Source organism: Macaca nemestrina, chromosome 20 (genome assembly GCF_043159975.1).
Source record: "Macaca nemestrina isolate mMacNem1 chromosome 20, mMacNem.hap1, whole genome shotgun sequence".
Taxonomy (NCBI): domain Eukaryota; kingdom Metazoa; phylum Chordata; class Mammalia; order Primates; family Cercopithecidae; genus Macaca; species Macaca nemestrina.
In genome coordinates, this window is record NC_092144.1 from 61,958,702 (window position 1) to 61,970,865 (window position 12,164).

General features: G+C 42.8%; 1 protein-coding gene across 6 annotated transcripts in view; it reads right to left on the minus strand.

Annotated features, from left to right (window-relative positions):
• LOC105497087 (zinc finger protein 350) overlaps positions 1–12,164 on the minus strand; it is a 43,189-nt gene that overhangs the window by 12,021 nt on the left and 19,004 nt on the right. For 3 of the 6 annotated variants that reach the window (XM_071087693.1, XM_011767820.3, XM_071087692.1), the window contains 2 exons: positions 10,395–10,482; positions 2,112–2,303 (listed from right to left, as the gene is read on the minus strand). In XM_071087693.1, coding sequence (XP_070943794.1) covers positions 2,112–2,126 — 15 coding nt within the window. In that variant the 5' untranslated portion in view covers positions 2,127–2,303; positions 10,395–10,482. The remainder of the gene's footprint in view (positions 1–2,111; positions 2,304–10,394; positions 10,483–12,164) is intronic. The other 3 variants (XM_071087695.1, XM_011767822.3, XM_071087694.1) reach the window with 1 other exon arrangement.

Consider the following 12,164-nt stretch of genomic DNA (forward strand, 5'->3'; position numbering starts at 1 on the left):
GAAGAAGAGGAGGAGGAGGAGGAGGAGGAGAAGGAGGAGGAAGGAAGAAGGAAGAAGAAGGAGGAAAAGAAGAAAGGAAGAAAGAAAAAAAGCAGAAAAGTAAAAAACAAAAAAAACATAGTCAACGCAACCCTGCCCGCCCCCCCCCACACACACACAAAACATGTTTATGATCTTTTATCATTTTTCAAATTAAATACTTGATTCTCTCCTAACCCCCAATGGTAACAAATGCTTTTTTTTTCAAGTATCACTATAAACTGATGGAATTTTATACAATGAATGTTCTTCCATCATTTGCAATCATTGGTCTTTGGATGCTCAAAGTATAGCATCTGAAGCCAAGGAAGAGTCCCTTCAAGTTGGCTGGTATGTTCTTTGAAATATGATTCTATCATGTAAAAAATATATATATATATCATAATAGATATATATGTTTATGTCTACAGGTAGATTCATATATACTCGTGCTTTTGTTAATACATATATAGACATAGATCCACACACAGATACAGTGACAGGAAGTAAATATTACCAACCATTTACAGAAGGGGATTAGGAAGAAAATATATGAAAAGGTAACTTTTTCTTTCTTTCTTTTCTTCAATTTTATTGAACAGAGACAGGGTCTCACTAGATTGCTCAGGCTGGTCTCAAACTCCTGAGACAGCCTGAGATATGGCCTTGTGGGAAGGGAAAGACCTGACCGTCCTTCAGCCCAACACCCGTAAAGGGTCTGTGCTGAGGAGGATGAGTGAGAGGAAGGCCTGTTTGCAATTGGGATCAGAGGAAGGCATCTGTCTCCTGCTCCTCCCTGGGAATGGAATGTCTCAGTGTAAAACCCGATCGTACATTCTGTTTACTGAGATAGGAGAAAACCACCTTATGGCTGGCTGGAGATGAGACATGCTGGTGGCAATACTGCTCTTTACTGCACTGAGATGTTTGTATAAAGTCAAACATAAGTCTGGCCTATGTGCACATCAAGGCACAGCACCTTTCCTTAAACTTATTTATGACACAAAAACCTTTGCTCACATGTTTTCCTGCTGACCCTCTCCCCAGCATTACCCTGTAGTCTTGCCACATCCCCCTCATTGAGATAGTAGAGATAGTGATCAATAAATACTGAGGGATCTCAGAGACCATTGCCGGCGTGGGTCCTCCATATGCTGAGTACCGGTTCCCTGGGCCCACTTTTCTTTCTCTATACTTTGTCTCTGTGTCTTATTTCTTTTCTCAGTCTCTCGTCCCACCCGATGAGAAACACCCACAGGTGTGGAGGGGCTGGCCCCCTTCATATTCCATAGTAGTACATAAGGAATCCTTCAAGAAATAGCCACAGGAAACCTGCATCTGCATTTATGAGAAAGCTGCTATTCTGGACACCATCTGCCATATCATCTCTAGGAAGAACCACTGAAGAAATTTCCTGAGACCAAAGTGCCATGAAATAATGGCATCCCCCCAGGAAGTAATCTGTTTTATATTCAAAACCAGGACATACCATGTAAATCATGATTTTCTTGTGATATTGGCTGTCAGAGATATTAGATGCAAGCTGACAGCTAAAATAACCCACAGGATCTTCCAGCCATGCATGATGTCACAAAATTCATAATTCAGTGTTAATGCTATGAACATTATCTTCCTTATCCTACTATTTTGCATGATATTGAGTTTAAAACTAAGCTCATTTATCTCCAGATCCTGCTTTTTGAAATTTATGCTTTTTATATTAGTGAGATAGATGTGTATAGGCTTCTACAAATCTATTATGGAACAAAGGAAAGAATAAAATAAACCAGGCCGGGCGCGGTGGCTCAAGCCTGTAATCCCAGCACTTTGGGAGGCCGAGACGGGCGGATCACGAGGTCAGGAGATCGAGACCATCCTGGCTAACATGGTGAAACCCCGTCTCTACTAAAAAAATACAAAAAAAAACTAGGCGGGCGCCTGTAGTCCCAGCTACTCCGGAGGCTGAGGCAGCGTAAACCCAGGAGGCAGAGCTTGCAGTGAGCTGAGATCCAGCCACTGCACTCCAGCCCAGGCGACAGAGCGAGTCTCCATCTCAAAATAAAATAAAATAAAATAAACCATAAGTCAGTTACCTGGGCCTGGATCATTTTCTTCTGTTCTTGGAAAACAGCATTCAACTGGGATGGTCTGTCTTTGTATCTTCTGGACTTCTCTTCAGAAGTCTCAGTCTTCAATCAAGTGTGCCCCTAGAAATGGTGATACCCAAATCCACTTCCTCCCTCTTCGGGTGATGCTTTTTCTCCTGAGGAGTCAGAACCTGTGGGCTGAAGAACAAATTCAATGTAAGTGGTACATTTTCTCTGGGCCCAGATACTGTCACTGCTTCTCGGCACTCATCTTAAAACAATGCCCCCAATATAGTTAACTATACCTTTATTTGGAGCCCTAGAAGATTTTATCCCTCTGGCCAATAATGTCGAGGATGCTTATTGGGGTGGAAGTATGCCTTTCCTCTGTGATGTTTCTGTGAAAGGACTGTGAAGGCATGCAGGAAATGAGACCCACCGTAGCGGCACGCCTCAGGAGCTGCTGAACTCTCAGGCAGATTAGTTTTAGAAAAGAGACAGTCAGCAAGGAGAGGAGCTGGTCTGTTTTCGTTTAAATCATGTGTGTTCACACACCTCTTCAAAAGTCTTTGTACATACACCCTGTGAGGACATGTACTTCAGTTTGAAAGCCAATGCACTGGGCAAATCATAAGCATTGGCATAAAAACAGTAGTGACGATATTTTAGGAGGTTTTAAATACATAAATAGCTAAAATACACAATAATTTACTGGATAAATTAGGTGATAAATGAAGTTGACGTGCTCTAAGGTTTCTGTAGAATGGAAAAGTCCTAATTAGCAGAAGAATATGACAAAGGTTGCACACTACATGTAATCTCTAGTGTTACAATTAAAACTAGTAAGTCCAGGCACAGTGGCTCACGCCTGTAATCTCAGCACTTTGGGATGCCAAGGCGGGCGGATTACCTGACATCAGGAGTTTGAGACCAGCCTGGCCAACATGGTGAAACCCCATCTCTACTAAAAATACAGTCATTCCGGAAGCTGAGGCAGGAGAATCACTTGAACCCGGGAGACGGAGGTTGCATGAGACAAGACCGTGCCATTGCACTCCAGCCAGGGCAAAAAGAACGAAACTCTCTCTCACACACACACAAAAACAACAACAACAACAACAACAACAAAAAAAAAACCTGGTAATTGTTTTAAAGTACATAATTTCCAAGCCAACAAAAGGGGGAAAAATAATAGTAAGAAAATCATCCAAAAGAAAAGAATCAAAAACAGAGAGCAAAAAGAGCAAATACAATGCATTTAGATAGCTGTTTTAAAATAAAATGTACTAAGAAAATTACATTACATTAAGAATTTATGCTAAGTGGCCGGGCGCGGTGGCTCAAGCCTGTAATCCCAGCACTTTGGGAGGCCGAGACGGGCGGATTACGAGGCCAGGAGATCGAGACCATCCTAGCTAACACAGTGAAACCCCGTCTCTACTAAAAAAATACAAAAAACTAGCCGGGCGAGGTGGCGGGCGCCTGTAGTCCCAGCTACTCGGGAGGCTGAGGCAGGAGAATGGCGTGAACCCGGGAGGCGGAGCTTGCAGTGAGCTGAGATCCGGCCACTGTACTCCAGCCCCGGCGACAGAGTGAGACTCCATCTCAAAAAAAAAAAAAAAAAAAAAAAAAAAAAAAAAAGAATTTATGCTAAGTAAAAACAGAACATGGATTCCAGTTAATTACATTAAATATAAATGCCTCAAAACTGTTAGAATGGATTAAAAATTAAAATCGAATAACATCTGGGTTTTTTATTTTATTTTATTTATTTATTTTTTTTTTGAGATAGAGTCTTGCTCTGTTGCCCAGGCTGGAGTGCAATGGTGCGATTTTGGCTCACTGCAACCTCAGCCTCCCGCGTTCAAATGATCAAACAGCAAACTGTTTATCATGAATGCAGGATGTGAGCAATCTCACGACTGCTCCCGCCGACAGAAGGCTTGCTGGAGGCAATCACTCCCTGGCACCAAGGTTATCTACTGCAACATCTGGAGAATGCAGTCTTGCAAACCCTACTCTGGACTGAGCAGCTGACCCCTTCTTCCACCCCACCTTCTCACTATCTCTTCTGCCTAATAAATATGGAGGGCTGTGTAAAGCTCAGGGCCCTTGTCCACTAGAGGCAAGGTGCCCCCTGATCCCTTCTTACAAATATACTCTTTTGTCTTTTGTCTTTATTCCCGCGTTCGTCCCCCTTTGTTCAGTCCACCTACGTCGGAGCAGGTTACAAATGGCAACTCAGAACAGGCACTCCAAGGACACCCAACTAGTGGCATCCGAACATGGGACTTCAAGGATGTGAATGGTTGAAGTTGTCTGCTGGAGCAGGGGAACTGAAATTGACAAGGTGAACGGGGACCCCGGGATGAGTCTGCTGGCAGTGGATATAAGGTCAGTGCCCTAAAGAGGCACTGGGAGCAGTGCTTTAAAGAAGTACTGGAAAATTTTCTGAATCAGGGTAACAAGGGAAAGAATTTGTCTACTGAAGAAAAACATGATGTGCAGTTGCTTAAAGTTCTGTTGAGACAGTCTGGAGCTCAGGTTAATTCGCAGACACTTACTAACCTGCAGAAGCCACAAAAAGTTATTACGCATAACCCATGGTTTCCACAGGGAGGCACTCTTGATGTGGAAAAGTGGGACAGAGCAGGAGAAGGATTAAAACAGGTTCAACAAAAAGGTTTTAAAATTGATTCTTCTGTTTTATCTACTTGGAGTTAGTTCGTACTGTATTTCTGCCATTATCTCATTATTATTCTGCGGGACAGCAGGCTGAATCTAAAAATCTGAAAGAATCTGTTACCCCACCCACAGTTCCAATTGAAAATAAAAAACAGGAGGAGAGGGAGGATAAAAACTGGCCTATAACGCCTCCTCCAGTTGCAGAAACATCTATATAGCCTCCTTCGGCGGCAGAAATAGAAACCCCAATACAAAGAATTTTATGCTCTGCTGTCATAGCTGGAGAGCCCTTAGGACCTTGTGCTTTTCCTATTTCCATAAGGCCTGATCCAAACAATCCACAGCAGATTATTCATGAACACACCCCACTGGAGTTTAAGTTGCTGAAGGAATTAAAAGCAAGAGTGGTAAATAATGGCATACAGAGCCCATTCACCTTAGGATTGCTAGAATCTGTGTTTGGTGCTATGTGTCTTTTACCCTTTGATGTGAGACACTTGGCGTGAACTTGCTTGTCTACTAGTGCATATCTGATATGGAATTTAAATTGGCAAGAAATGTGTGCAGACCAGGCTAAACAGAACCGTGTTGCTGGATACGGAGACATTACAGAAGATATGCTGTTAGGTAATGGCCCTTATTCAGACCTAGAACATCAAATGGCACTCCCAGATGCTGCTTATCAGCAGTGTGCACAGGCTGCTAAACACGCCCGGGCCACAATCCTGAAGAGGGAGTCCCAGCACGATCCTTTTTATATATCATGCAAGGGTCACAGGAACCCTATGCACAATTTCTTGCAAGATTACAAAAGGCAGTGAAGCATTAGATTCCTCGTACTATGGCTGCAGAAATGCTAACCTTAACTTAGCTTTTGAGAATCCAAACGTGGATTGTAAACGTGCACTGGCACTGGTGAGGGGTACAAAAATCTTGGGAAATTTTCTCAGAGCTTGTCAGGATATAGGAACTCAGTTTCATCGACCTGCAATGTTAGCATAAGCAATGACTAATTTAGCAGTTGACAAATCTAAAAGGAGCCAAGGGTCAAACCCTAAAATGGGAAAATATTATAACTGTGGAAAAACTGGACATTTAAAAAAGGAATGCTGCCAGATCTCAGGACAGAAAGGATATTACAATGCAGTTCACTCCCCAGCAGAAAAAAACACCAGGACTCTGTCCTCACTGTAACAAAGGAAATCACTGGGCTAACTAGTGCTGCTCAAAATTTCATCAGAATGGCACCCCCCCCACCCACCGTCAGCAAACGAGACAGGGGCCTGGACCCGGGCCCTTCAAACAATGAGGGTATTCCCAGTGCAGATCACAACCCCGTTTCAGGGATGCGTTCCTGGAGGCACATTGACTCCCTCAACCAAGGAACACCAGGAAGTGCAGGATTAGATCTACCCACCAGAGAAAGAATCACATTAGTTACGGGAGACAAACCTATCAAAGTTCCCAATGGTATTTGGTGACCTTTACCAACATGACACACGGGACTAATTTTAGACAAAAACCGCCTTAACTTGTAAGGCATCACTGTAGTCCCAGGAGCGATTGACTCCGATTACGAAGGAGAAATTCAAGTAGTTTTAATGTCACAAGATCTTTGGGTTTTTGAACCAGGAGAATATATTGCTCAATTATTGCTTATTCCCAGTGAAGTACACCCTTCCCCATGAAAAGAGAAATGAGGACATAAAGGGTTTGGGAGCACAACTACACGGGAAATCTATCTATGCCAACCCATAGCCTCTAATAGACCTACCCATGTAGTACAAATTAAAGGAAAGACATTTTATGGGCTTATGTATACAGGAGCTGATGTGTCAGTAAAATGTATAGGATGGACACATCAAACATTACACTGCATGTTGAAAAGACAAAAAGGGTGTATAGGAAGCCAACTACCACCTCAATCAAAACTATATTTAGCCTTATTTACTTTAAATTTTCTGACTCCTGGTATGGATGGTAAGACTCCAGCAGAAAGACATTGGCAAGTGTTGGAGGAAAACAGGAAAGTTTATCCGAAAGTGTTATGGAAATCCCCAGAAGAAGGACAATGGAAAGGCCCGGTGGATTTACTGACATGGGGAGGAGGGTATGCTTGTGTTTTACAGGAGATGGACAAGCCATGTGGTGCCCTCAAGGTTCGTGTGACCATGGAATGGGAGGCTGAAGGAACCCAGGGTGGCCAACCATGGGCCCAGTCCCTCCTATACGAGCCATGAGTCAGCTGAGCCTGAGTGCAAAGATGGAGAGAAGGCCAACCAGAGTCACAATGACATCAACCCCCATAACCTGGGGACAACTCAAGAAAACCACGCAGGAAGTTAAGAAACTACTGGAGCATCAGGGACAGGCAAAAACCCCTGACTCCACGTTCTTGGCCATGCTAGCCATAATGTCCTGTGCGGTATGTTTTCCCTGTGCACAGGCAAAAACATATTGGGCATATGTTCCCATCCCCCAGTAGTACAGCCTATACTTTGGAGCTCACTCCTCCTGAGATTTATCACGATCAGGGAGAGTCGGCTCCAGGACCCCTCACTCCCCCTGACATAGAACATTTAGACTCTCAGAACAATGTCATTAATTACACCGCTCCACTGGAAGGATTCCCTTTGTGTATCACCACAAAGACATTGCTCAGCCACAGCTGTCTTACAATTCAAGCTCAAACATGGTTGAGTCACTATGGAAAAATCATGTACTTATTAAGTCTTGGTTCTATTAATGTAACTGGTGTGTTAACTGACCATTCCCGGTCTAATCGCCCTACTGTGCTGATTATACAGAATGGATTCCATTCAATAGTTCCTACCCCACTCCGTGGACCCAGCGTCTTGGTCCACTGACTAGTAAACAATCTATGCTAACTGGAGACATTGTGGATTGGGGACCTAAAGGTCAATTAGATGGAAAAGGTGAAAGTCAGAAATCATGGCACAAACTTTGCTGCATTGGTGGCAAGCTTTTAATGCTGCTTCTTTATACAACACCAGGATCCAATCCCAGTCAGCCACTCAGATTGCTTGGCATGGAGCGGGCGTTAGCCCACCTCTTCCTTAGTGGCATTATCTGGGGAGGAAAGGACCAATTCAAGAAACGATATGAAAGGCAGCACTCCCATTTATGAATGGCAACATCTGGATTGGAACACTAATAATAGCAATAGTAAGCGACACAGTCTTAATGTTGCATTTGTAAGGAATATCACCAGTCAATTTACAGTTTGTGTTTTTAATCCTTATGTCTTTTTGGCAGCTAAGAAGCACCAGCTCCAGGTAAACAACACCCAATTTGTCCGGAGCTGCGTGGCCTGGCCATAGCGATTATAACTGACGACTGACGCCTGAGCTCTATACATTTCCACTTTATGCCTCCTCCCTAGATTTACTTTCTTCCCTGTTCTGCTGTCTCATTCGCCAGTACAAAATGGCGCTCTTCCTGGTTCTTCATCACCCATTTTCCCCGCGCCCCGGAAAATGATCAACTTACAGCGCAGGCGCCATCCCGCGCCCGGGAAAATTACCAACCCACGGCGCAGGCGCAACATGACCTCCGACCGAAGAAACCGAGACCTACCTGGCCACGCCCACCGCAGGGCCACCATCATCACCCTGGCCCAACCTCCGCCCCTGCCGGTCTATATAAGGCATTACACTGCCACCAATAAACGAGACTTGATCAGGATACTGTCTTGTCTCCATTTCTCGTGTCTCTTGTCCCCCCGAGTTCCCACTCCCTCTTCTAGGGCCTACATTGACGATCCCGCGGGACGGGACACCAATTGACCTGTAAAGCTTGTCAGTTATGTCACTGCATTAATCATAGCACATTGCAAACACATAGTATCTCTACATTGATGATTTTAGGTCGCATCCCTGGGCTATGGATTCCTGTTCATCTGTCGAAGCCGTGGGCTGCCACACCTGCTTTGCATTTTGTGAGACTTCTTCTAACTCAGCTTACTCATTGTGTCCATAGAGCCTTAGGCATGATAATTTTTGCTACTGTTTCCTTGGTCACACTAATAACTTCTGCTGTGATATCTTCTGTAGCTTTGCATAATTCTATTCAACCAGCTCAGTATGTGGAGAACTGGACATGCACAGCCAACCAAGCGTGGTTACTTCAGAATAAAATTAACACTGAGTTACAAACTGAAGTGGCAATGTTGAAATTCACAGTTCTGTGGTTAGGGGAACAAGTACAAAGCTTGCAGTTGCAGCAGCAATTGCATCATCATTTTAATCACACTCATATTTGTGTAATCAACTTAGAATACAACCAAAGTGAGTATCCATGGGACCTCGTGAAAGCCCATTTGCAGGGAGCTTTCACATCCAACCTCACCTTTGATATTGGTGAATTACAAAACAAAATTCTTGATTTAAATAGGCAAACTCAAGAATTTCAGCCTTCTTTAGAAGACTGGACCAAATTCCAGGAAGGCCTGGAGAGCCTCAACCCTCAGACCTATCTAAAGAACCACAGTAACATCTTACATGTAGTTCTTGGAATAATGTTGTTTTGTCTCTGTCTTCTGTTCATAGACTGTAAAATCGGATGGACTGCCAATCGGAGAATGAGAGCTGCCCAGCCTGGCCTTACATTCTTTCAATTAATACATAAACAGAAAGGGGGCTATGCAGGGAGCCAAAGGCCCCTGGGACGTGACCAACTCAGCATTCCACTGGAGGCTATATGATCAAACAGCAAAGGGTTTTTCATGAATGCAGGATGTGAGCAAACTCACAACTGCTCCTGCAGACTGCTCCCACCGACAGAAGGTTTGCTAGAGGTAATCACTCCCTGGCACCGAGGTTATCTACTGTAACATCTAGAGAATGCAGTCTTGCAAGCCTACTCCGGACTGAGCAGCTGACCCCTTCTTTCACCCCCACCCCCGACCCTTCTCACTATGTCTTTTGCCTAATAAATACGGAGGGCTGTGTAAAGCTCAGGGCCCCTGTCCACTAGAGGCAAGGTGACCCCTGATCCCTTCTTCAAAATATACTCTTTTGTCTCTTGTCTTTATTCCCGCGTTTGCCCCCACTTTGTTCAGTCCCATAGGTCCATGTGGGTTACAGCTCGCCACCACACCTGGCTAATTTTTGTATTTTTAGTAGAGATTGGGTTTCACCATCTCAGTCAGGCTGGCCTTGAACTCCTGACCTCATGATACACCCGCCTTGGCCTCCCCACATGCGGTTATTATAGTTGATATGTCCGAAACAAAATGATATGGGAAGTTTGAGAATAAAAGGTTGGAGACAATATGTCACAGAGAGAGTAACGAAAGATAATCTGTTATAACTATATCTTAGACAAAACTGACCAGAAATCCTAAAGAATTATCAGAAAGAAAGAGAAACAATGCTCACTGAAAAGAGGTGCGATTTAGCTCTTCATTCATAGAAATACTCCACATATATAACAACGGTCTTGAAATGTATACAGCAAAAAATAGAACCAAAAACAAGAAATAGAAAATTCAGACTAAAAGAAGACTTTAACAGACCTCTCCTGACAGAACAAACACACCATCAACAAACAAAATAAAATGTAAAAATGAGAAAGAAATGAAACCTTTTATCTGAGGAATGTGACTCCTTTTAAATTATCAGGTCTAGAGAGGCATTAAAATGTGACAGCAGTCTTTCTGATACGGGTTCCCCTGGAAAAAAAAAAAAAAAAAAGAAAAGAAAAAATTAAAAACTAAAAAAAAAAATGTAATGTGACAACAGTCACATCTCATTTCCCCCTCAAGCTAAATAATTGTCTCTTAAAGCCACTTGTATGTAGGCTCTAGACGAACTCACACCAAGTAGCCATAAAATGCCATTCACTGGAAATGATAACTCATAAAACCCCATAGTTAACAATGTATAGCCAATCACTAATTGATGTTATTTCTGTAAACCAATGAGAATTCTTGCCAAACAACTTTATGTCAGCTCACGGTTTGTTCCCTTTTGCCTTTAAAACCTGCTTGTAACAAAATCCTAACAGAGCACTTACCAAGGCAACCTAAAAGTATTTTCCCAGGCAGCTGTCCTCATTTCAGCTCAAGTAAACCCTTTAAAATTTTATTTTGTGCAGTTTCCTCTTTTAGGTTGACATAAACAATATCATTTAGAAGAACTCGAATATATTTTTAAAATTAGAAATACTGAGATAAATTTTAACAGTTTTAAATAAATTCAAAGATGTACTATAAAGATGGGCTGGAAAACAAAGCATTTTTAAAATGTCAAGTCTCCCAAATATACAGATTCAACGAAATCACAGTCAAAATCCCAAACTGATAATGAATAGTTTAAATAGCTATAAACTTTTTTTTAAGTTTGAAAAAAAAGTTAGAAGACTTTCCATATGAGTTATGAGGACTTATAAAGGTACTTTAATTAGGACAGCACAATATTAGTACAATAATGGACAAATAGGACAAAGGAACAGAATAAAATCCTTATAAGTGGAATTAACCACATATAGAGACTCAATGACAACGACAGCACTACAGGGAAGTGATAAAGGCTGTCTTTTCAATAAATAGAACTGAGGGTGCTGGGGCTGGTGCCTGTAATCCTAGCACTTTGGGAGGCTGAGGCAGGTGTGGGGGAAAGAAACAGAGATCAGACTGTTACTGTGTCTATGTAGAAAGAGGAAGACATAAGAAACTCCATTTTAATCTGTACTAAGAAAAATTCTTCTGCCTTGAGATACTGTTAATCTGTAACCCTAGCCCGAACCCTGAGCTTGCAGAAACATGTGCTGTATTGACTTAAGGTTTAATGGATGTAGGGCTGTGTAGGATGTGCTTTGTTAAAAATGTGTTTGCAGGCAGTATGCTTGGTAAAAGTCATCGCCATTCTCCAGTGTTGAGTACTCAGGGACACAGTGCACTGCGGAAGGCCGCAGGGACCTCTGCCCAAAAAAGCCGGTGTATTGTCCAAGGATTCCCCCAACTGAGACAGCCTGACATATGGCCTTGTGGGAAGGGCAAGACCTGACCGTTCCCCAGCCCAACACCCGTAAAGGGCCTGTGCTGAGGAGGATTAGTAAAAGAGGAAGGCCTCTTTACAGTTAAAATGAGAGAAAGGCATCTGTCTCCTGCTCGTCCCTGGGAATGGGATGTCTCAGTGTAAAATCCTATCATACATTCTATTTACTAAGATAGGACAAAACCACCTTATGACTAAAGGTGAAACATACTGGCAGCACTACTACTCTTTACTACACTAAGATGTTTGTGTAAAGTCAAACATAAATCTGGGCTACGTACACAAGACACAACACCTTTCCTTAAACTTATTTATAACACAGAGTCCTTTACTCACATGTTTTCCTACTGACCCT